Source organism: Pelophylax lessonae, assembly GCF_965119305.1.
Source record: "Pelophylax lessonae genome assembly, chromosome: 4".
NCBI lineage: Eukaryota > Metazoa > Chordata > Amphibia > Anura > Ranidae > Pelophylax > Pelophylax lessonae.
In genome coordinates, this window is record NC_138771.1 from 111725015 (window position 1) to 111750159 (window position 25145).

General features: G+C 43.4%; 1 protein-coding gene across 2 annotated transcripts in view; it reads right to left on the reverse strand.

The window, feature by feature from the left end:
- Positions 1 to 25145, reverse strand: part of TRPM1 (transient receptor potential cation channel subfamily M member 1) — a 135372-nt gene that overhangs the window by 76060 nt on the left and 34167 nt on the right. For both annotated transcript variants that reach the window (XM_082254056.1, XM_082254055.1), the window contains exons 7-10: positions 8069 to 8141; positions 4222 to 4322; positions 3643 to 3810; positions 1932 to 2066 (exon numbers count right to left, since the gene is read on the reverse strand). In XM_082254056.1, coding sequence (XP_082110182.1) covers positions 1932 to 2066; positions 3643 to 3810; positions 4222 to 4322; positions 8069 to 8141 — 477 coding nt within the window. The remainder of the gene's footprint in view (positions 1 to 1931; positions 2067 to 3642; positions 3811 to 4221; positions 4323 to 8068; positions 8142 to 25145) is intronic.

The window sequence follows — 25145 nt, forward strand, 5'->3', positions numbered from 1 at the left end:
CTGACTCTGCTCCTACCTGTTTATCTGTGTATGACCCCGGCTTGTCCCAGTTTCTGCTACCTGCCTATGCTTCTGACTGATCCACCATGTATGATCCTTGGCCCGGCTTCTGGTTCTGCTTCCTGCTTTACCCTGCTGCCAAGTACGCCCGGAACTGCTAAGGACACCTGCCCTACAGCACATCCTGCCTGTTCCTGCTGCCATCCGGTGATCAGCTCTGCAAACTATTACAAATGGCAACCCGTGCTTCTTTGGGCACTGCATCCCCTGTTCCACCTCCAGGGGTGTTCTGCACCTAGCCGCAAGCTCTCTCAGCTCTCAGAGCCCTCTGGCCCGGACCAGGTACATGACAATAAATCAACCAGAGGGGAATGTTTTTTTTTATCAACAAAAGGGGAGTTATGTTTCAAAGTGCCCCTTTTGCTTAAGCCCCCATAGACAAAGCAACTAACGTAACTAAATGGCTGGATGGCGCCCTTACTTAGAGAGGGGGACATACCCATATGTCCTATTGTTTCACAAAAAGCCACTATTCTGCAGCTGTTAGATAGGGTGAGGGGGGGGGGGGGCAGGCATCAGCTAAAGGCACAGAGATGATTGGAGTGACTTTGTACCATGTGATTGCTTTGATGACTATTCACAGCGATGAGCCCTCCCATTCTTCTTACAACAGGCGAAGGGGAAAGAGGAGGATTTAATGAATGAATTCATTAAATAAATCCTCTGGAAGCAGAGGAAAGCTGTGATCAAAAGTGGGGTGAGAGGGAGTGTATAAGGGGCCACTGATCAACAATGTCATAGGTTTGTTTTGGGGGAATTAAAAGTGACCACCAATGATGGCGAAGGAGGTGGGGTTTTTTAAAATGCCACTGACCACCAAAGAATATGGAATTGTTTTTGGGGGTTTAACATGACATTTACCACCAATGTAGTGGGCTTGTTTTTTTTTTTTTTTTGGGGGGGGGAGTTAAAGTGTTTTGACTGCATCTATGACATCCAGCCATTGCCTGCAATACATTTTCAGTGCAGTGCTGTTTCAACCTTACGGCTTTTCATCTTTTCAACTTTTTTGCCACTACAAATGGAAGTCTTCAATGGACAATGGACAACTTTTAAAGGTTAAGCACACTTTTTTTTTTTTTCTTAACCCCCTTCAATATCAGTTTGTGGTAAAAAATAGATCACCTTGGGATGTCTACTTTAATAAGGGGTAATTTTGGGGTGAAACAGTAAAACAAAAGCTTAACGTGTCTCAAAAATTATATGAAATTAATTTGGCTGTTGCATGATCGAGTAATTGTCACAAAATGATTACAACACTGTAAACTAAAAGATGGTCCTGATTAGAGATGAGCTTAAGGTTCGGGCCAAACACAAGGTTCAGACTGAACCTTGGCTGTTTGGGCATTTGGACACCAGATTCTGATAAGCCCTTTACCTACAGACCCCCGCAATGACCAGGTCAGGGTTGTGTGGAAGAGGCCCTTGTCCTCATTGACATAGGGACAATGTGCTTTGCCAGGGGGATCACCTGGCAGGATAGCCTCCCATGTTGGGGACATATGGCCTGGTATGATTCAAGAGGGGGGAGCATGCTGTTGTTCATGTGAATGCTATGACCCTGCCAGTAAATTCACCCTAATGTAACCTAGTAGTTTGTTTGGAGACCCTTTTTAAAATATTAAAATACATTTCTGTCATGTGCCTCTTAGGAATGGAACTTTTCCTAATATAAATATGTGCTTATGATAATTCATGCTCCAATGTGTGTATGGGTAAGGTTGCAGAGGGTTTGGAGAAAGAGAAGAGCATTAACCAATGAACACAATGGCCTGCATTATACCAAGCTCAGTTTGCAATGTATGTATTTGAATGAAAATAAAATATATATATCATCTTTCAGTGTCCAAACATAGGTTTACATTACTTACTGTATTGTACAGTTCTTCTAATCTTGGAATAGTGAGAAACCTCTGCATGTTAACACCATTCTCAATTAGAAGCTTTACAAAATCCACCCGATCTAGAACCAAGGCGTCCATCATTGCTTGTTCTAGGGAATTCACCTTAGAAAAAGTTACAAAACATTATTAAAGTGTTACGCCAGCTTTTCCTGTTTTGCATAGTGGTCAACAGCTAGATCTCTGACAGGTTATTATTGCTGTCTGTGTCCCCTGTGTGAAGATCTACCCAAACCATTTAAAAGTGAGGAGGAACCCAAAATTTCAGTGCACTGTCCAGTAGTGTTGCACTGATACCGGTACCAGTATCAGTACTGATACTGGGCATTTGCACGAGTACTGGTACTCAAATTCTTCAATACCTTAAACCGATACTTTTGTGGTGCGATTTGGGCCCATACAAAATGAACAGGTTCAAATCGCACTGCAAATAATCACATGCAATTTAAACAGAAATGCGGTGCGATTCCTATCTGCAACACATACGATTTCCCCCACTGTTTCTGTGTGAACCCAGGCTTGTTCTAAGGCTTGTTCTAATGGCTTTAGCCTGGGTTCACACAGGACAGGTGCGGGAAAAGCCATGCGCTTTGATTCGGACAGGAATCACACCACATTCCTGTTCAAATCATTTGCGATTCTTTGCAGTGCTATTTGAGCCCATTATTTTGTATGGGCTCAAATCGCATCGCAAAGGTATCAGTACTCAGTCGCCTCAAGTATTGGTACTCATACTCGCCGGTAATTGTATTGTGCATCCCTACTCTCCAGGCACAGATATAAAGAAATTACGATTTGTTTATTTTCTTAAAGTGATTGTAAAGTCTCGTCTTTTTTTTTTTCAAAATAACAAACATATTATACTTACATCCTCTGTGCGGTGGTTTTGCACAGGGCAGCCCAGATCCTCCTCTTCTTGGGTTCCTCTTCAGTGCTCCTGGTCCCTTCCTCCTGTTCATTGCCTCCACAGCAAGCAGCTTTCTATGGGGGCACCCGAGCAGAGCTGCAGCTCTGTGTGTCTATTCAGACATGGAGCCATTTGGCCCCGCCCTCTTTCTCTTCTGATTGGCTAACTGAGTTTGGTTGACAGCAGCGGGAGCCAATGGCCATGGAATCCAGACCCTACTATCCTCCAACAATGTGTGCAACAGTAGCTGCTCAACACAAACCCCTCAACTTTTGCTCCAGGGCTTCCTACTAATAAACGTCCCACACTATGCTTTGGGTCAACCCATACTTTAGGTCAGGTAGGGCCTACATCACTAAGCAAATCTCAGGATGTCATGTCATAATCAAATGGGACATTCTATCCTAATTCATCCCCACACCAATATATATTAATATATATATATATATATATATATATATATATATATATATATATATATATATATATGAAACACAACAATTAACTGATGGCACTAATAATGGTTACTGATAGGTATATGATAGGTATAGTACATTGCATGTAGAGATATTCTCAAAAGTGCAATGATAGGTATTTATGGCTTTGATGTCAATACAGAGCAGTAAGGGATTTGAAGAGAGGCCCCTATTATTACCCTAAAAGCTTAAAAAAAAAAAAAAAAAACAGATTGAATAACATTTATATAAAACTTTTCAAACTACAAAATGTTTTTTGCAAAGTAGAGAATATGAAAAAATTAAATGTGAAAAGTACCCAATTGAGAAGTTCAATCTTCCTGGGGTCAGTCTCTTCTTCAGGCTCTTCTTTGCCTTTTCCTTTCTTTTTGCCTTTGCCCTTCCCTCTTGGTGCTTTTGTTTGAGCTGCAGGTGATCGCTTTTCTTTTTCCTGATGGATCCCATCAGCTGTAAGGCTTCCTAAAGGCTGGAATTAAAACATTTGGAAAATTATTATTTTATTTGAATTTAGGGAAAACTTGAAGGCTATAAAGCAAACACTGTTTAGAAAATGTATCTTTTATTGATACACATTCTATCTCTTGCCCAGTGTTCTGAATGGCAGGACTGCATACTTCTATATGAGCGGGTAAAGTTTTTCAAATCATAAAATTCCGCTTAAATATTCTATTCTTATACACCATAGCTCACAAGTTCTACAGAAAGTACACATAGTTTCAACTATATTTTAATAGTCACCAGACAAAGGAGAAAGTCTTTATATGTAAATATTAGGCTAAATAAATTTTACTAACAGATCATATTTTGAATTTGAAAAACATTGCTTAATGCATAATTAATGACTAACTTTCTCACAGGATTAAAAAACAAACCTTACCGGCCATTGGTGTCCAAAAACAAAAATTTGGCTGCGTGCAATGTCGACCCGATTCCAGGCTAATGCTAAGCTAAGCTGGTCTGGCGCAGAGGCATTTGTACCTTGTAAAAAAAATAATGTTTTTTTTTAATTGTTCAGAGTAATGTACGCACCATGAAAAGGCATGGGGAAAGCTTATCACACACAGACAGAAACTGCTGGAAAATATAAACAATTGTATAAATTATTTAGCAATCCCATTGTGTTTGGAGGGCATATGACCACAATGGAAGCTCCTGAATAACTTGTATTGCCTTCACATAAGTTTCATTCAACATGTCCATGAATCTATCAATAACAGACTATGAGACAGTAAAGGGGAGCATTAGATTATCTCTGCTGATCCCTCATGAATAGAGAATTGGAAGAAAATCTCAAGGCTGTCAGACCCCTGGAAATTTTGTTTTGTTCTTTGATATACTGTTCACTTTTTTTGCAACAACACCTTACATAGTTACATAGTTAGTGAGGTTGAAAAAAGACACCAGTCCATCCAGTTCAACCTGTGATGTGTGTGTGTGTTTGCTGTTAACCGTACATTGTATACCCCTCTATGTTGTGGTCTTTAAGGTGCCCATCTAATAGTTTTTTGAAACTATCAATGCTCCCTGCTGATACGACTGTTTGCGGAAGAGAATTCCACATCCTTACTGCTCTGACAGTGAAGAACCCCCTGCATATTTTAAGGTTGAACCGCCTTTCCTCTAGTTTTAACCTTCCTATCGGTATTCCCGAGCGTGGCTCGGGGTTAAATTTCAGAGCCGAAAGCGGTAACCCCGAGCCACACTCGGGGTACCGCCAGAAGCATCGCTGGATCCCGTAAAAGAGGTTACTTACCTTGTCACCGGGATCCAGCGATGTGTCCGGTGGTGTGTAGCGGCGGTTCTTCCTCCCGATCCTCTCCGTGCCCCGGCTTCCATCTCCTGCGACGTGACGTTCGCAGGGGGGTGGAACCGGCGGCAAATTCAAATGTAAAAACACACCAAACACACTGATACTATTCAAAATAAAATAAATTCACATTACATTGCCCCCCAGTGCCCTTTCCTGCAGTTTTACTGTACTTTTTATGTAAATATATATATATATATATATATATATATATATATATACACAGTATATATATATATATATATATATATATATATATATATATATATATATATATATATATATATATATATATATAAATATACATATATATATATACATATATATATATATATATATATATATATATATATATATATACATTATATATATATATATATATATATATATATATATATATATATATATACATAATTCTTGTGAATGAGCAACCCAAACCAACTGTATACAGAAAAACACAGAAAAGAAAAACTGAAATATCACCTAAGTATTCAGACCCTTTGCTCAGTATTTAGTAGAAGCCCCCTTTTGATCTAATACAGCCAGGAGTCTTTTTGGGAAAGATGCAACAAGTCTTTCACACCTGGATTTGGGGATCCTCTGCCATTCCTCCTTGCAGATCCTCTCCAGTTCTGTCAGGTTGGCTGGTAAATGTTGGTGGACAGTCATTTTTAGGTCTCTCCAGAGATGCTCAATTGGGTTTAAGTCAGGGCTATGGCTGGGCCATTCAAGAACAGTCACGGAGTTGTTGTGAAGCCACTCCTTCGTTATTTTAGCTGTGTGCTTAGGGTCATTGTCTTGTTGGAAGGTAAACCTTCGGCCCAGTCTGAGGTCCAGAGCACTCTGGAGAAGGTTTTTGTCCAGGATATCCCTGTACTTGGCCGCATTCATCTTTCCCTCGATTGCAACCAGTCGTCCTGTCCCTGCAGCTGAAAAACACCCCCACAGCATGATGCTGCCACCACCATGCTTCACTGTTGGGACTGTATTGGACAGGTGATGAGCAGTGCCTGGTTTTCTCCACACATACCGCTTAGAATTAAGGCCAAAAAGTTCTATTTTGGTCTCATCAGACCAGAGAATCTTATTTCTCACCATCTTGGAGTCCTTCGGGTGTTTTTTAGCAAACTCCATGCGGGCTTTCATGTGTCTTACACTGAGGAGAGGCTTCCGTCGGGCCACTCTGCCATAAAGCCCCGACTGGTGGAGGGCTGCAGTGATGGTTGACTTTCTACAACTTTCTCCCATCTCCTGACTGCATCTCTGGAGCTCAGCTCACCAAGGCTCTTCTCCCCCGATAGCTCAGTTTGGCCGGACGGCCAGCTCTAGGAAGGGTTCTGGTCGTCCCAAACGTCTTCCATTTGAGGATTATGGAGGCCACTGTGCTCTTAGGAACCTTAAGTGCAGCAGAAATCTTTTTGTAACCTTGGCCAGATCTGTGCCTTGCACAATTCTGTCTCTGAGCTCTTCAGGCAGTTCCTTTGACCTCATGATTCTCATTTGCTCTGACATGCATTGTGATCTGGAAGGTCTTATATAGACAGGTGTGTGGCTTTCCTAATCAAGTCCAATCAGTATACTCAAACACAGCTGGACTCAAATGAAGGTGTAGAACCATCTCAAGGATGATCAGAAGAAATGGAAAGCACCTGAGTTAAATATATGAGTGTCACAGCAAAGGGTCTGAATACTTAGGACCATGTGATATTTCAGTTTTTCTTTTTTTAATAAATCTGCAACAATGTCAACAATTCTGTGTTTTTCTGTCAGTATGGGGTGCTATGTGTACATTCATGAGGAAGAAGAATGAACTTAAATGATTTTAGCAAATGGCTGCAATATAACAAAGAGTGAAAAATTTAAGGGGGTCTGATTACTTTCCGTACCCACTGTATATATATATATATATAATATATATAATAAATGTATACAGTTGGTTTGAGCTGCTCATTCACAAGAATTACATGCAAAATAATGGTACCGCTTTCAGCACCTAAAATCCAAAAGAATCATACCGCCAGGGAGGTTAATGAGTGGCACCTTGTGACACCTTTAAGAAGAATGGGCTTGATAGTATACTAATGTGATATTTTCAGCGTTAAAACAAAAGTCCTTTTGCCTTTCCGAGTAAATTTGCATGACAGCACAGTTAAATCATCAAATTTGAAAGCATTATTGATTAGCTATCTTTGTCCATTTTGTCTGCACATGCTGCTTCAGTATCCAGTCCACCAAATGCAAAACGCTGAAGAATTATAGGCAGAGATATTTATGGAATGCAGTCTTACTATATGAATAGCTACTGGATATTGTGTAATGAACCAAAGAAAATAATAATAATGTCATATTATGTACATTGAGGATGGATATGTTTTATGTAAATTTGGCTTAAAGTAGACTTCCAGCCTAAACCTAACTAGTCTTAAAAATGTCCCCCTCTCCTCCTAAAACCTATGCTGACTAACCTGTGCAAAAACATACTTACTTATTTTAAGCCCCCTTCAGTCCATTAATGTAACCTGGCTTCCTTGTGTTGGCCAGTGGTAGCTACAGGGAAGAGGAGGGAGCTCCGGCAATGGCTGGGACATTGGAGCCTATGGGTAATCGCTCGGTTATCGCTCTCAGGCTTTCAGAGCTGTTGCCAAGTGTTCCCTCCTCTTTCTTGGAACCGTCACTGGCTGACACAAGAGATCATGTGACCAGACTAGAGCAGGCTGAAAATAGTGAAGTCTACATCTATATGTACACAGGTTAGTTAGCATAGGTCTTAGGAGGGGAGAGGGGACATTTTTAAGGCTAGTTGTGTTGAGGCTGGAATTTTACTTTAGGTACAAGTAAGAGTTATTGAAATAAACTGCCTAGCCATGTCCAAATATAATCAGCCTATGCAAAACACAGCAATACATTAGTAATGTACCTTTTAAAAGAGCTGTTAAGATTGCCATTTCAATATCTTGCTGACCTTCTGATCCCATACGAAAAACAGTGATCTGTTTTGGAGATATGTTAAAAGTAAAGTCAATTCTAATTGAAAAAATACATTAATTAATATGATTAATGTTGCAGTCAGACTTTAATTGTATTAGTGTGTTCATGACTGGGATTCTGAAAAACAACATGCATACTATAACATTTTGCGGAAAGATATATTCCTCCATACAGCATAATTAACAATACTGAAATTTTTTAGGGGGCATCTGGTGTATCTCACTGTACAGTTTTTAAAAACCTTGTCTATGCGACCATTCCATCACACTTTGTAATTCATTTCTTTTTACTAGTATTTTTCTTTTTAATATTCAGTCACCTAAAAGTAAGTAAAGTAAGTCATGTTTGATTTGTTGTAGCATGATTAAAATTATGTTATCACGTTACTGGTATAAAAGATGTAAAAAAGAAACCCCCCAAAGAACTAAAACATTTGCATTATACTGTATATATTTTGGCTTTCAGCTCTTCTAAATAAAGTTACCATTTGGTGGTTAACTATTAATTTATAGCTTAATAGTGTAACCTAGGCTAATGATGTTAGATTGTATCTTTTTATTCTGATGAAAGATTAACCTTAGCCAAAACCAATCCATAAATATTGGGTGTAAATCAGTGAGCTGAATCACCCACAGGCTTCTTATGTCTTTCAAAGACACTAGTGGCAAAACTTTCATGCAGTAGTTGTGTTTCTGACCTTATCACATAATCCATAATGAAGGTTCCCAGGTTTGTAGCTGGACTCTTAACCTATTTCTTTAAGCCTCATGCGCATGGACAGAAAAAATGCCACTGTTAGCTCATGTGGCCATGCACATCAGGCTTTTAGATCACTATTTTAAGAGCAACGTTAGAGAGGAGCTTATGAGCATAATTTATGCACTTACGTGTGTACACATGCACGTATGTGTGTAAATGTATTCCAATGGCTAGAAATAATTAATATTCTGGTCAATAGAATGCATTTATACTCAATGCCATACACATGTAAACAAATTCTGGCAGAAAAAATCCAGCATATTGGGCGCATAAGTTCATACTCCTATGTGCATAAGACCTTATTCTTCATTATGGAGAATCAAACACGGAGGCATGAAACTATTATTTGATTATGTGAAAATAGACAGAATCTAGAATTCTTTTAGGTAGGCTTACATTATGTAATTTTCTTTTCTTCAATCATAGGTCAAAGGGAATAAAATTGCTAGATTCCCCATCAACGCTGCGCTGTTGTATTCTGCAAGAAGTAAGTTTCCCAGCCGTCTGAATACAATGATCACTGCCAGCAGCGTTTGAAGGTAAAAAAAACAACAGGTTGGTTGTACTGAAGTCAATCAATATATTGACTTCAGTACAACCAGCCTGCCCACAGATGGATTGAAATTTGGCTGGTTCCTGCAGAACTGGCCTATTGTGATCTGTCCATGGTTGGCTTTAGAGTTGTCTCACCTTTGGCATTCTTAAGAAGTCAACATGTTTTTTAACTTGTCAGCTAGAAAACCTTTACTTAGAGTATATGTAAGATGTTTGCCACTGTTGACTTGTGCTGAGATCACTTTTGCTTACAACTGCTGTGATGTGCTCCATGTGCCTGTTCCCTGGCTGTCATTAAAGTGACCCTGCCACTAGGCCCCGGGCCACTTCCAGGTGTGTCAGAAAGCTGTCCTCACAGCTGTTCTTCCTCTCATTGACCCCTATTTCACTGCCGTGTCTTGTATTAACTTACAGGTCAGCAGAAGTAACCATGGAACCCAGCAGGGAACACTATTGGCGCTTTTCCACTGCATGGAACCGTACCGGTTCGGCACGCTTTTGTGCTTTTCCACTGCGGTACCGCATGGTATAGGGTCGGAACGGTTCGGTATGGTACGGTATAGGTTTGCTTTTCCACTGCATGGAACCGAACGGTACGGTACGGTACGGCTCTGAAAAAACAGTACCTACTCGATTGTGGTTCCAACAGGTACCAAACTGGTACCATATCCCACAATCCTTTGCATGCAGTCACTACTAGCCACTGATTGGTCAGAGAATCACACCCACCCCGTTGTTATCCCACCCACTTAACTTTAGTACTACTTTAGTGGAAAAGCAAACCTATACCGTACCGTACCGAACCGTTCCGACACTATACCATGCGGTACCGCAGTGGAAAAGCAAACCGGGCCAAGCAGGGCCGAGTAGAGCCGAGCCGGTACTAGCCGGTACTTGCAGTGGAAAAGTGCCATATATTGTACATCAGAGGTATCAGCAGCAGCTTTCCAAGAAGGCAAAGATTAAGCACACCACCCACTAGAGAGGTAAGAATAAACCACCTTTTTATAGGGTGTTCCTCTTTGATGTTTTTAACACTGGCAAAAGGGTTACTCCCATGCATAATTTTTACCTATAGGTTAACCGATAATAAGGTAAATATCTCCTAAATGTGCACCGTATAGGAGATATTTACTGTAGATCCAGCCGATGATGTCACCAGCACATGTGCTCTGAAGGAACAGCAGCTACTGCATGCATGTGTGGGAGTGATGTCATTGCAGCTCCGGCCACTCACACAGCTGGAGTCCGCGAAACTGAAAGGAAGACCAGGTGAAGTTGGAAGCACCTTCAGTAGTGACAGCGTGGCGCTGGAAGGTTTCATTCTAAGGTAAGTTTCACATAATGTGCTAGTATGCAATGCATAAAGTGGTTTACTACCACTTTAAGATCTAATGGATTTAATATTCCATGAGGCAAAGACCTAGAAAAAGTTTGCAAATCAGGAATTTTTACTACACTCTGCTTTTATTAGATGGCCAGGCAACTGGTTAGTAATGGCAGCATCAATATATATGTATTTTAGTACACAATTATGTAAACTGTTGTGAAAATACCCATCTTTTGCACCAAAGTTAACTGCAATCAATGCTAACAGGACCATGCCAAGCAGCAGTGCGGAAAAATTATGATCCAGATATTAGGACATAGGAACAATCTACACACCTGCCCCCTGTTCACACCTGAGACCTTGTTACACTAATGAGTCACATGACACCGGGGAAGAAAAATGGCTAATTGGGCCCAATTTGGACATTTTCACTTAGGCTCGGTTTCCACTAGTGCGACTTGCGGTGCGACTTGACACATGTCAAGTTGCACAGCAAGTCAAAACCCATTGTTTTCAATGGGGCCCGTTTCCACTGCCGCTGCTTCAGTTGCGGCGACTTCAAAAGTAGATCGTGCACTACTTTTGAGCCGTCTTCAGTGCGACTTCCCTCTATATATGAGGGACAAGTCTCACTGAAGCCGCAGTTTACTTTCGCTACGAAGTCGTGCTAGAAGTAGCACGACTTCGTAGCTGCACTAGTGGAAACCGAGCCTTATCAGTGTACTCACTTTTATTGCCATTGGTTTAGACATTAATGGCTGTGTGTTGAGTTATTTTGAGGGGACAGCAAATGTACACTGTTACACAAGCTGTACACTCACTACTTTACATTGTAGCAAAGTGTCATTTCTTCAGTGTTGTCACATGAAAATATATAATAAAATATTTGCAAAAATATGTACTCACTTTTGTGAGATACTGTATATATATATATATATATATATATATATTTTTTTTTTTACAGAATGTATCTTATAGTAGAACTGCCTCCAATAAAATAATGTTAAAACACATTAATCATACAAAGAATAAAGTTTTTCCTTAGTCCCTCTGCAAAATCCCCAAAATACCTGTTGAGCCTACTAGCGAAGCCCACCAAATGCAGCTTTCTGGGAAGGAAAGGCAAAAGTGATGCATCACTCTTTAATTTCAGAGCAGAGTCGGCACGCTCATGTAGGCTGGACCTGCTTGCACTACATTGGAATGAACAAAATGGTGCAGAGAGTGTGTCTCTGTTAAACCCAAAGCATGTAACTTGTCAATCAGTAGCTGATCACACCTAGTTCTGCCCATTGCTTTCTGGATTTGCAGCATATCCTCTGTTGCTAAAACCCTACCACTGTGAGTTGCAGTGTCTGGGAGGGAAAGCATGTGAGGCACAAAGAAAGTTTTGTGTTTACTTTATAAGGCTTGTGCATTACTAAGGCCCTGTTCACACCTGAGCGTTTTCAGCGTGTAAAACGCTCAGTTCTGAAGCTCCAAAATGCCCAACAAGCTAATTCCTATTCATTTCAATGGCTCCTGTTCACATCTGAGCATTCTGTCGCCTGAAACAAAATGCCTGAAGCTCAAAAAAGTACATGAGCTTCTTTGTGGCAGATTACAAGCGTTTTTGGCCCCATAGACTTCAATAGAAACGCCTGACTTGAGCAGAAAAATGCTCAGTAAACGCTTGTGAAATGGTCATAAAACTCTGAAATAGCAGCTCTCCACCACTAATTTCCTCCCTCTCTCCTCCCCCCAGTACTTTCTATTGGCTAAACCAAAATGCCTGAAGCTGTAAAACACACTTCTAAAATGCTTTAAAAAAGCTTGTAAAAGCTGCAAAAAAGCTTAAAATAACGCCCAAAAAATGCCAGTAAATCGATATGCTCAGGGGTGAAATATCTCCATTTAAGTCCCGGTTCACACTATTGCGATGCGGGAACACTGCAAATCTACTGCGTGTTCTCACACTGCATTTGCAGCACAGGCGTTCATACTGCCATATACGAATCGCTGGGGGTGTCAATACAAAGTTAATGACACCCCCAGATCAGCTCGCATATCGCAGTGTGAACTGACAGTTCGCACATGAATCGGATTGCACTAGTGTGAACCACCATGCGATCCAATTCTGCTGCGGACCAACAAAAGGGTCCTGTGTGAGTTTAATGCGATTGCGGTGCGAATTCAACCATACAATTTGTATGGCTGAATTTGCACCGCACAAACATCGCATGTGATTTTAGGAGTAGTGCACTCCGAATTACATGCGATATCTGTCATCGCAATAGTGTGAACTGGCACTGATACTTGTTTAGACTAACATACAGGAGGCTTTAGTTGTACTTCATGTTCTCCTCTCTACTACACAGCTCTAAGGGCCATCATTTCTATCAGAAAGGGGACATTTACTATAGAGTGAAAAATAAGCATTGTGTGGCTTTTTCAAACGTATGCAGGTGCTTCCAAGAGGGTTCTAAACTGTTCACAAAGTTATTCTCTTGCATTTGAGTGGTGGGTCTGAAGATGTATAGTACAGAAGACTTCTTTCTACAACAACGGCCTTGCTGCCCTCCTCAGGACAATGGGCATTCTTAGAACTGTAAAATAATGGCAAGAGAAGGGTGCACCGACATAGCGCATTACCAAAATACATTTTTTTCCAAATAAAAACGACAATGGTTGTACTTACATACAAACGGTATACCATTACAAATGCCGTCTGATCTTCCCAAACTACCGTTTTTTCATATTAGACCTGAGGGCGACTCTTCGCATCTGCTTTTGCTGTGATATGCCCATGTACACTGTTTGTATGTGAGTACAACCATTGTCATTTTATTTGAAATATAATTTATTTTGGTAATGTGCTAGGTCGATGCACCCTTCTCTTGTAATTATTTTACATTTCTAAAGTGTTAACAGCTTTTTATTTTGTTTTATTTCATGCTCTGGGGTTACTCTGGTCAACTGTGTTTATGTGTACAGACTAAGTGTTATAATGTATCTTGTTGCGACTTGTGTCCCTGGTTGATCTGCTGAGCTGATGGTGTCTGAGAAGGAAGGGCTAACTCTGCTGCCCAGGTTTTTTCAGAAGGTTAACACCCCTTGCAAATCACACCATATAAATAGGCTCTCATTAGTGCCTTAGGAAGTCAGTTAGGGGAAAGACTGCCAAAATGTAGCTGTTCTGCTGTAGTTCTGAGTACTCCTTGGGGGGAGCCTAGTCAGGGTTCCCAGTGGGGTCTGGAGCACATGGATCTATAAAAACTTATAGCTGCAAGTCATAGACTTACTGCGGGTTCGGCCGAACTTTAAAAAAAAGTCCGGGTCCGTGTCCCGGACTTTTGCCAAACTTTTCCCGGACACCGAACCCCATTGAAGTCAATGGGGACCCGAACTTTCAGGCACTAAAATGGCTCTAACACACCAATGGAAAGGGCTAGAGTGCTGCAAATGGCAGCAAAACGTTGTTGAGAGCATGGCAAGTGCTCTGCAAACAAATGTGGATAGGGAAATAACTTAAAACAACAAAAAAAACCAGAAAAATAAAACAATGTTCTTCATCTCTGAAGGACGAGGACCATATGGAGTAGGAGGGAGGTTGAGGTGGTGGTGGATGTGGCGGTCTCATAGGCGTGCGCACAGGGTGTGCTGGATGTGCCTGGGCACACCCTAATCACCTAGGGCACATAGCATTATCGCTCTGTTTGCCAGTGAGGAGATGGGAAAGATCTCCCTCGGACCTGCTCTGCTCTATTTCTCTTTGCCAGCAGGGAGAGTAATGTATCGGGGCCATGTACATGTAGGCAAACACATGCATGTGTATTTCAACTTTGGGGTGCACACCCTAATGCAATGCGCAGCGCACACCTATGGGCGGTGTAGGTGGAAGCGGCGGTGGAGGAGGACCAGGGCCGGATTAAGAGCATCATGGGCTTGGTGCTGAGGATTTTGAAGGGCCTTAAGGGCCGTGCCTTGGCATGCACCCAGAGGAGGAAGGGTGCAGCCATGCATGCCTAATTCAACATGGGATGCTGTCTCTGAAGCCCATAAACACATCCATGCATCGGCTACTGTCCCTCCTTGTCCGGCCTTCGTGCTGTGTGGGGAGGTTCTGAGGGAGCTGCCTGGGGAAGCGAGCATAGAAGCCAGACTTCTGTGTTTACAAGTGACAGAAGAGCGGTAACAGTGAATATGGCCAACCTGGGGCCTATATAAAGGTAGGGGCCTGGAGCTGCAGCTCCAATAGCCCCTACGTTAATCTGGCCCTGAGGAGGACGAGGTAGCCAACACTGCTTCTTTTCACAAATTTTAAATGAGGGTACACCCCAAAAGAGTGAGAAAGAGCAAAAATGGAACAATGGCTGGGTAAGGTCGGTATCCATCGCTATTCTGCACAAGGTACGGAAAAGTCCCGTGGGATCCATGCCTGGTTCATTTTAATGAACGTGAGCTTGTCCACATTGTCTCTGGACAGGCGGCTGCGCTTGTCTGTGATAACGCCCCCAGCCGTGCTAAATACCCGTTCAGATAATACACTGGCTGCAGGGCACGCCAGCACCTCCAAGGCGTAAAGGGCAAGCTCAGGCCATGTGCCAAACTTGGAGACCCAGAAGTTGAAGGGGGCAGACCCCTCATTCAGTACGTCTAGGCATGTGCACATATACTGCTCCACCATGTTGGTGAAATGCTGCCTCCTGCTAAGACATTCCATATGAGCTGCTGGTGCTGCTGTTTGTTGTGGCGTGCTGACAAAGCTTTTCCACATTTCGGCCATGCTAACCCTGCCTTCTGAGGTGCTGGCGGTGCCCTGGTTGCGTTGGCGACCTTTTCTCCTCCTCCTCCTCTGCCTTGTGCTTCCACTGTGGCCCCGCTGTCAGGTGGGAATGCCAGCAGCATCGCGTCTACCAGCGTGCGCTTGTACTCGCGCATCTTGCGATCGCGCTCCAGTGAGTGAATTAAGGACGGTATGTTGTCCTTGTAACGGGGATCCAGCAGCGTGGCCACCCAGTAATCAGCACAAGTTAGAATGTGGGCAACTCGGCGGTCGTTGTGGAGACACTGCAGCATGTAATCGCTCATGTGTGCCAGGCTGCCCAGAGGCAACGAAAGGCTGTCCTCTGTGGGAGGTGTATCGTCCGTGTCCTCTGTATCCCCCCAGCCATGCACCAGTGATGGCCATGAGCTGGCCTGGGTGCCACCCTGCTGTGAACATGGTTCCATCTCCTCCTCCAGCTCCTCCTCCTCATCCTCCTCATCCTCCATAACTGTGCCCCTGCTGGACAATTGTGTCCCTGGCGTTTGTGTGTTCAGGAACCCACCCTCGGAGCCCCTTGCGAATGACTGCCCTGAAAGCCTTGGAAATGTTACCTCTTCATCCTCCTCCTCCTCCTCCTCCTCATCCTGTGCCACATCCTCTTCCATCATCGCCCAAATTGTTTTTTCAAGGAGGCATAGAAGTGGGATAGTTAAGCTGAGAACGGCGTTATCGGCACTGGCCATGTTGGTGGAGTACTCAAAAAACCGCACACAGGTCTCGCATGGAGGCCCAGTTATTGGTGGTGAAGTGGTGCTGTTCCGCAGAGCGACTCACACGTGCGTGCTGCAGCTGAAACTCCACTATGGCCTGCTGCTGCTCGCACAGTCTTTGCAGCATGTGCAAGGTGGAGTTCCACCTTGTGGGCACGTCACATATGAGGCGGTGAGCGGGAAGGCCGAAGTTACGCTGCAGCGCTGACAGGCGAGCAGCAGCAGGGTGAGAACGCAGAAAGTGCGCACAGACGGCCCGCACTTTCTGCAGCAGCTCTGACATATCGGGGTAGTTTTTAAGGAACCTCTGCACCACCAAATTCAGCACATGCGCCAGGCAAGGGATGTGCGTCAAACCGGCTAGGCCCAGAGCTGCTATGAGATTTCGCCCGTTATTGCACACCACCAGGCCGGGCTTGAGGCTCGCTGGCAGCAACCACTCATTTGTCTGCTGTTCCATGCTCCTCCACAACTCCTGCGCGGTGTGTGGTTTGTCCCCCAAACAGGCAAGTTTTAAAACTGCCTGCTGTCGTTTACCCCTGGCCGTGCTGAAGTTGGTGGTGAAGGTGTTACGCTGTCCGGATGAGGAGGAGGTAGAGGATGAGGAAGCGGAGTAGGAGGAGTTAGGAACAGGAGGCAAACTGAAGCGCCCTGCAATCCTTGGTGGTGGAAGGACATGCGCCAAATTGCTATCCGCCTCAGGCCCATCCGCCACTGCATTTACCCAGTGTGCCGTTAGGGAGATATAACGCCCCTGACCGTACTTACTGGTCCACGTATCGGTAGTTAGGTGGACCTTGCCACAGATGGCATTGCGCAGTGCACACCTGATTTTTTCCCCCACTTGGTTGTGCAGGGAAGGGATGGCTTGCCTGGAAAAGTAGTGGCGGCTGGGCACGATGTACTGTGGGACAGCCACCGACATAAGGTTTTTAAAACTGTGCGTCTCCACCAGACGGAATGACAGCATTTCAAAGGCCAAGAATTTTGAAATGCTGGCATTCAGGGCCAGGGATCGCGGGTGGGTAGGGGGGTACTTCCTCTTCCTCTCAAGTGTTTGGGAGATGGAAAGCTGAACGCTTCCACGGGACATTGTGGAGATGGTTGGTGACCCAGGTGGTGGTGTTGCTGACAGATCCTCTGTTTGCGGGGTGGCAGGTGCCGGTATCACTACAGATGTGGCTGGAGCGGCCGAGACTGCAGCAGAAGAGGAAGCAGGATGAGCCAGAGACGTTTCTTGGTTTTGAAGGTGTCTACTCCACTGCAGCTCGTGCTTTGCACTTAGATGCCTGATCATGCAGGTTGTGCTCAGGTTGAGAAGGTTTATGCCTCGCTTCAGGCTCTGATTGCACAGGGTGCAACCACTCATGTCCTGTCATCAGCACATTTTCTAAAGAACTTCTACGCTAGAGAACTCCTTTGAGCTGACTTTGGTGCGCTCGTTCCCTTGCTGCGTTGGGCAGTAGCAGGCGTAGTGTCTAAGGCACGGCCGCTCCGCTTCTGCACCCTGCTCCCTCTTCTGCTGTGCTGGTGGCTCTGTGCGACCACCGCCTCTTCCTCCAAACTACTCAGGTCACCTGCATGACGTTCATTCCATGTGGTGTCGAGGACCTCATCGTCCTCCACATCATCTTCCACCCAGTCTTCACCCCTGCCCTCCTTGTCGGTCTCCACAATGCTGAACGCCGCAGCAGTTGGCACCTGCGTTTCGTCATCATTGGAGACGTGCTGCGATGGTCCTTGCATGTACTCATCTTGAGAAATAAGTGGTTGGGCATCGCTGCACTCAATCTCTTCCACTTCTGGGGCAGGGCTAGGTGGATGGCCCTGGGAAACCCTGCTGACAGAGTCCTCAAAAAGAACAAGAGACTGCTGTATGGCTTGGGGCTCAGACTGCTTGCCTGATTTGCAAGGGGGTGAGGTGAAAGATGGTTGGACATCGGCTGCAGGTGCCAACTCTGACCTTTCTGCAGTAGACTGGGTGGGAGACAATGTGAAGGAACTGGAGGCACTGTCAGCAGCAAACCAATCTACTATCGCCTCTCTGTGTTCTGGCCTCATCACTTCTAGAGGCGTATGATGCCCTACCAAATACTGATGCAGGTTCTGTCGCCTACTAACACGTGAGGAAGGTGTTTCACTTGTGCGTGTAGCTGGCACAGATCGACTACGTCCTCTCCTTGCAACAGGAGCTCTACCAGCAGCACCACGACCCAGGCCACGGCCCCTATTTGACGGTCTCCTCATATTTCTGTAATTTAAGATCTTGCCCTAGAAAGGTGTTTATTGAATAGCGGAACAAAACAACAACAGTATTGCACGGGTGTATCTCACAGTCAAATATGCAAACTATGCCGCAATTTAATGTTTTTTACCCCAAAAGGGTGTATATTGAATAGCGGAATAGGATAAAAAAACTATGTATCTCACACGTACAAACACAGACTAGGCCCCGATTAAAATGTTTTGTACCCTAAAGGGAGGATGAGGAAGAAGAGTAGGAGGAGTTGGGAACAGGACGCAAACTGAAGCGCCCTGCAATCCTTGGCGGGGGAAGGAGATGCGCCAAACAAATTTAAAAGGTGTATCTCACACGTACCGATACAGACTATGCCGTAATTTAATTTTTTTACACTCCAAAAGGGTGTATATTGAATAGCGGAATAGGAAAAATTTTATAATACGGTGTATCTCACACATACAAACACAGACTAGGCCCCGATTACAATTTTTGGTACCCTAAAGGCAGGATGAGGAAGAGGAGTAGGAGGAGTTGGGAACAGGAGGCAAACTGAAGCGCCCTGCAATCCTCGGCGGTAGAAGGAGATGCGCCAAACAAATTTAAAAAGGTGTATCTCACATGTACTGATACAGACTATCCCGCAATCTAATTTTTTACACTCAAACAGGGTGTATATTGAATAGCGGAATAGGCCAAATTTTACAAAACGGTGTATCTCACACGTACAAACACAAACTAGGCCCCGATTACAATTTTTTGTACCCTAAAGGCAGGATGAGGAAGAGGAGTAGGAGGAGTTGGGAACAGGAGCCAAACTAAAGCGCCCTGCAATCCTCGGCGGTAGAAGGAGATGCGCCAAACAAATTTAAAAAGGTGTATCTCACATGTACCGATACAGACTATCCCGCAATTTAATTTTTTACACTCAAACAGGGTGTATATTGAATAGCAGAATAGGACAAATTTTACAAAACGGTGTATCTCACACGTACAAACACAAACTAGGCCCGATTACAATTTTTTGTACCCTAAAGGCAGGATGAGGAAGAGGAGTAGGAGGAGTTGGGAACAGGAGCCAAACTGAAGCGCCCTGCAATCCTCGGCGGTAGAAGGAGATGCGCCAAACAAATTTAAAAAGGTGTATCTCACATGTACCGATACAGACTATCCCGCAATTTAATTTTTTACACTCAAACAGGGTGTATATTGAATAGCGGAATAGGACAAATTTTACAAAACGGTGTATCTCACACGTACAAACACAATCTAGGCCCTGATTACAACTTTTTGTACCCTAAAGGCAGGATGAGGAGTAGGAGGAGTTCGGAACAGGCAGGAGGCAGACTGAAGCACCCTCAAATCCTCGGCAGTATGAGATGCTCCCCAAAAATTGGAAAGGTGTATCTCACACGTACCGACAAAGACTATCCCGCAATTTAATTGTTTATACCCAAAGGTTTTGATTAAATAGTGGAATAGAAAATATGATCAAAAAAAGTGTATGTATCTCACACGTACAGAACCACACTAGGCCCTAATTACTATTGTTTGTACCCCTAAAGGCAGGATGAGGAGTAGGAGGAGTTTGGAACAGGCAGCACCCTCAAATCTTCAGAAGTATGAGATGAACCCCAAAAACTCGGAAAGGTGGATCTCACATGTACCAACACAGACTATCCCGCAATTTAATTGATACCCAAAGGTTTTTATTGAATAGCGGAATAGAAAATATGATAAAAAAAGTGTATGTATCTCACACGTACAAAACCACACTAGGCCCCAATTACTATTGTTTGTACCCCTAAAAGGCTGGATGAGGAGTAGGAGGAGTATGGAACAGGCAGCACCCTCAAATCTTCAGAAGTATGAGATGAACCCCAAAAACTTGGAAAGGTGGATCTCACACATACCAACACAGACTATCCCGCAATTTAACTGATCCCCAAAGGTTTTTATTGAATAGCGGAATAGAAAATATGATCAAAAAAAGTGTATGTATCTCACACGTACAGAAGCACACTAGGCCCCAATTACTATTGTTTGTACCCTTAAGGCAGGATGAGGAGTAGGAGGAGTTTGGAACAGGCAGCACCCTCAAATCTTCAGAAGTATGAGATGAACCCCAAAAACTTGGAAAGGTGGATCTCACACATACCAACACAGACTATCCCGCAATTTAACTGATCCCCAAAGGTTTTTATTGAATAGCGGAATAGAAAATATGATCAAAAAAAGTGTATGTATCTCACACGTACAGAAGCACACTAGGCCCCAATTACTATTGTTTGTACCCATAAAAGGCTGGATGAGGAGTAGGAGGAGTATGGAACAGGCAGCACCCTCAAATCTTCAGAAGTATGAGATGAACCCCAAAAACTTGGAAAGGTGGATCTCACACGTACCAACACAGACTATCCCGCAATTTAACTGATCCCCAAAGGTTTTTATTGAATAGCGGAATAGAAAATATGATCAAAAAAAGTGTATGTATCTCACACGTACAGAAGCACACTAGGCCCCAATTACTATTGTTTGTACCCCTAAAGGCAGGATGAGGAGTAGGAGGAGTTTGGAACAGGAAGCACCCTCAAATCTTCAGAAGTATGAGATGAACCCCAAAAACTTGGAAAGGTGGATCTCACAGATACCAACACAGACTATCCCGCAATTTAACTGATCCCCAAATGTTTTTATTGAATAGCGGAATAGAAAATATGATCAAAAAAAGTGTATGTATCTCACACGTACAGAAGCACACTAGGCCCCAATTACTATTGTTTGTACCCCTAAAGGCAGGATGAGGAGTAGGAGGAGTTTGGAACAGGCAGCACCCTCAAATCTTCAGAAGTATGAGATGAACCCCAAAAACTTGGAAAAGTGGATCTCACACGTACCAACACAGACTATCCCGCAATTTAACTGATCCCCAAAGGTTTTTATTGAATAGCAGAATAGAAAATATGATCAAAATAAGTGTATGTATCTCACACGTACAAAACCACACTAGGCCCCAATTACTATTTTTGTACCCCTAAAAGGCTGGATGAGGAGTAGGAGGAGTATGGAACAGGCAGCACCCTCAAATCTTCAGAAGTATGAGATGAACCCCAAAAACTTGGAAAGGTGGATCTCACACGTACCAACACAGACTATCCCGCAATTTAACTGATCCCCAAAGGTTTTTATTGAATAGCGGAATAGAAAATATGATCAAAAAAAGTGTATGTATCTCACACGTACAAAACCACACTAGGCCCCAATTACTATTTTTGTACCTCTAAAGGCAGGATGAGGAGTAGGAGGAGTATGGAACAGGCAGCACCCTCAAATCTTCAGAAGTATGAGATGAACCCCAAAAACTTGGAAAGGTGGATCTCACACGTACCAACACAGACTATCCCGCAATTTAACTGATCCCCAAAGGTTTTTATTGAATAGCGGAATAGAAAATATGATCAAAAAAAGTGTATGTATCTCACACGTACAGAAGCACACTAGGCCCCAATTACTATTGTTTGTACCCTTAAGGCAGGATGAGGAGTAGGAGGAGTTTGGAACAGGCAGCACCCTCAAATCTTCAGAAGTATGAGATGAACCCCAAAAACTTGGAAAGGTGGATCTCACACATACCAACACAGACTATCCCGCAATTTAACTGATCCCCAAAGGTTTTTATTGAATAGCGGAATAGAAAATATGATCAAAAAAAGTGTATGTATCTCACACGTACAGAAGCACACTAGGCCCCAATTACTATTGTTTGTACCCCTAAAAGCCTGGATGAGGAGTAGGAGGAGTTTGGAACAGGCAGCACCCTCAAATCTTCAGAAGTATGAGATGAACCCCAAAAACCCCAAATATCATTCAGCTCTGCTGCAGGCCACAATTTAATTTTTTTTAACCCAAGGTTGTATATTGAATAGTGGAATAGAAAAAAAGTGTATGATTTTTGAAACCACTCAATAATAGCACATGTGAACTGAACACAGCAGTGTATGATCAGTCAGCACACCACAGCTGAAGGAAAAATGCTGCACACAGTGACTGATAGAAAAATACTTTTCTCCCTCCTCCTCAGTGGGCAAAAAAGATTGTGTTCACTGCACCCCAAAAAGATTGTGTTCACTGCACCCCAAAAAGATTGTGTTCACTGCACCCCACACACAGCAAAATGGATGTGGACCACTGACACCTGCCTGTCTCCTATCCCACCCCACACAGCAATATCGATTGTAGTTTGTAGAACACACTGTCTGACCCTAAAAATCAGCAGACTCTCTCCCTAAAAGGATTGATAAGATCGCAGATCGGGTGACTGCAAACCCCCCCCCCCCCACACAGCAATATCGATTGTAGTTTGTAGAACACACTGTCTGACCCTACAAATCGGCAGACTCTCTCCCTAAAAGGATTGATAAGATCATAGATCGGGTGACTGCAAACCCCACCCCACACAGCAATATCGATTGTAGTTTGTAGAACACACTGTCTGACCCTAAAAATCAGCAGACTCTCTCCCTAAAAGGATTGATAAGATCGTAGATCGGGTGACTGCAAACCCCACCCCACACAGCAATATCGATTGTAGTTTGTAGAACACACTGTCTGACCCTAAAAATCAGCAGACTCTCTTCCTAAAAGGATTGATAAGATCGTATATCGGGTGACTGCAAACCCCACCCCACACAGCAATATCGATTGTAGTTTGTAGAACACACTGTCTGACCCTAAAAATCAGCAGACTCTCTCCCTAAAAGGATTGATAAGATCGTAGATCGGGTGACTGCAAACCCCACCCCACACAGCAATATCGATTGTAGTTTGTAGAACACACTGTCTGACCCTAAAAATCAGCAGCAGCCTCGCCCTAAAATGCCTACAACTCGCCCTGCCTAACACACTCCGACCTGTCCCTCAATTCTATCCGGACACAAATGTTTTTTTTTTCCTGTCTGTCCCTAATCAGCAGCCAGCACGTTGATGTGTGCTCTGTCCCTGAACTAAACAGCAGAATGACGCCGCAGCGGCGCTGCCTCGAACTTATAAAGACTTGGTCACATGCTTCAGATGGCCAATCACAGCTACTAATACATTTGTAGGCATGGCTGGGATGGCTTAGGCACACCAGTTAAACGCTTGTTGATTGGCTGTTGAAAGCCCGCCATGAAAAGCGCGCCAATGCATGCAAAACCTGGAAATAAAACGACCGAACACGGATTTTTACCCGAATATACAGTAAAGTTTTTGGGTCCGTGTTCGGATAACAAAAATCCAATTATTCAGTACGAACACGAATAATACAGTCCGTGTTCGCTCAACCTTACCTACAGGTAATGCTATAATAAGGCTTATCTGTAGGTACTGAAAAAGAGGATAGCACCCCCAAATGGGACTTTAAAGGTCTTCCAAAAATAATGTACTGCTTTTAAGCAATGAAAAAAAAGGGTTTTTATGTAAAAAATATAATTTATTCAAAAAGAGTAAAAAAGAAAAAAGACATAATACATAATACATACATATGAAACAGACATGGGTGGCTAGCCCTAAAATGACCACATCATATGGTAACTAGGTACAATGTAACAGTATAGTAGGTACAACAAGTGGTAATTACTATACTGTTACATTGTACCTAGTTACCTTATGATGTGGTCATTTTAGGGCTAGCCACCCATGTCTGTTTCATATGTATGTATTATATATTATGTCTTTTTTCTTTTTTACTCTTTTTGAATAAAATTATATTTTTTACATAAAAACCCTTTTTTTTTTTTTTCACATTGCTTAACAGCAGTACATTATTTTTGGAAGACCTTTAAAGTCCCATTGGGGGGTGCTCTCCTCTTTTTCAAGTTATCGGGATGTGGTCTCACCTTTAAGCTCCATTCCCCCAACCAGCCCCATTTTCATACCTGTAGGTACTGTGGATATCTTCTAAACTTGCACAGTTTAGGAGATATTCAGAGGGCATGCAGCCGATGACGTTGGCTTACTGTGCCAGACCTTCAGAGCCTATGCTGCAAACAGACGGCTCCCGCGCATGTGCGGGAGTGACATCATCGCCGCTCTGGCCACTCACAGCGTCGAAGCCTTGCGAACCCGGAAGTAACACTCGGGAAGATGTCAGCCGTCTCAGCGGTGTGTGGGCACCGCTTAGACAGCTTTGTTCTAAGGTAAGTTTTTCATAATGAGCTAGTATGTGATGCATACTAGCTTATTATGCCTTTTTCTTACAGGGTTTTTTTTGTTTTTCACCCAGGTTTGCAACCTCTTTGTAGTTGTAAACCCCTGCGTGTACTCACTGAAGTGACTAGCATCAGCTGATACACAAAGATGAAACAAATCTTTCTATATAAGCTGTACCCATTTATCTGCAGCAATCTGTTCTGTAAAGTCTTGTAAAGCTCAGAATGTACGCAGAATCTGTCAGCATCTCTCCGCAGCACAAAGCAGGGGGCAGGGATCTGAATTCACACACTGCACAGCTCAGGAAGAAGAACTGAATGGAAAGAAAGGATACACTTCCCCTTTCACATACTAAATAGAGAACAAGCAGCTGTGGACATCAATTACAGACTGTGTGCTGCTGCTGTCCTCCCCACC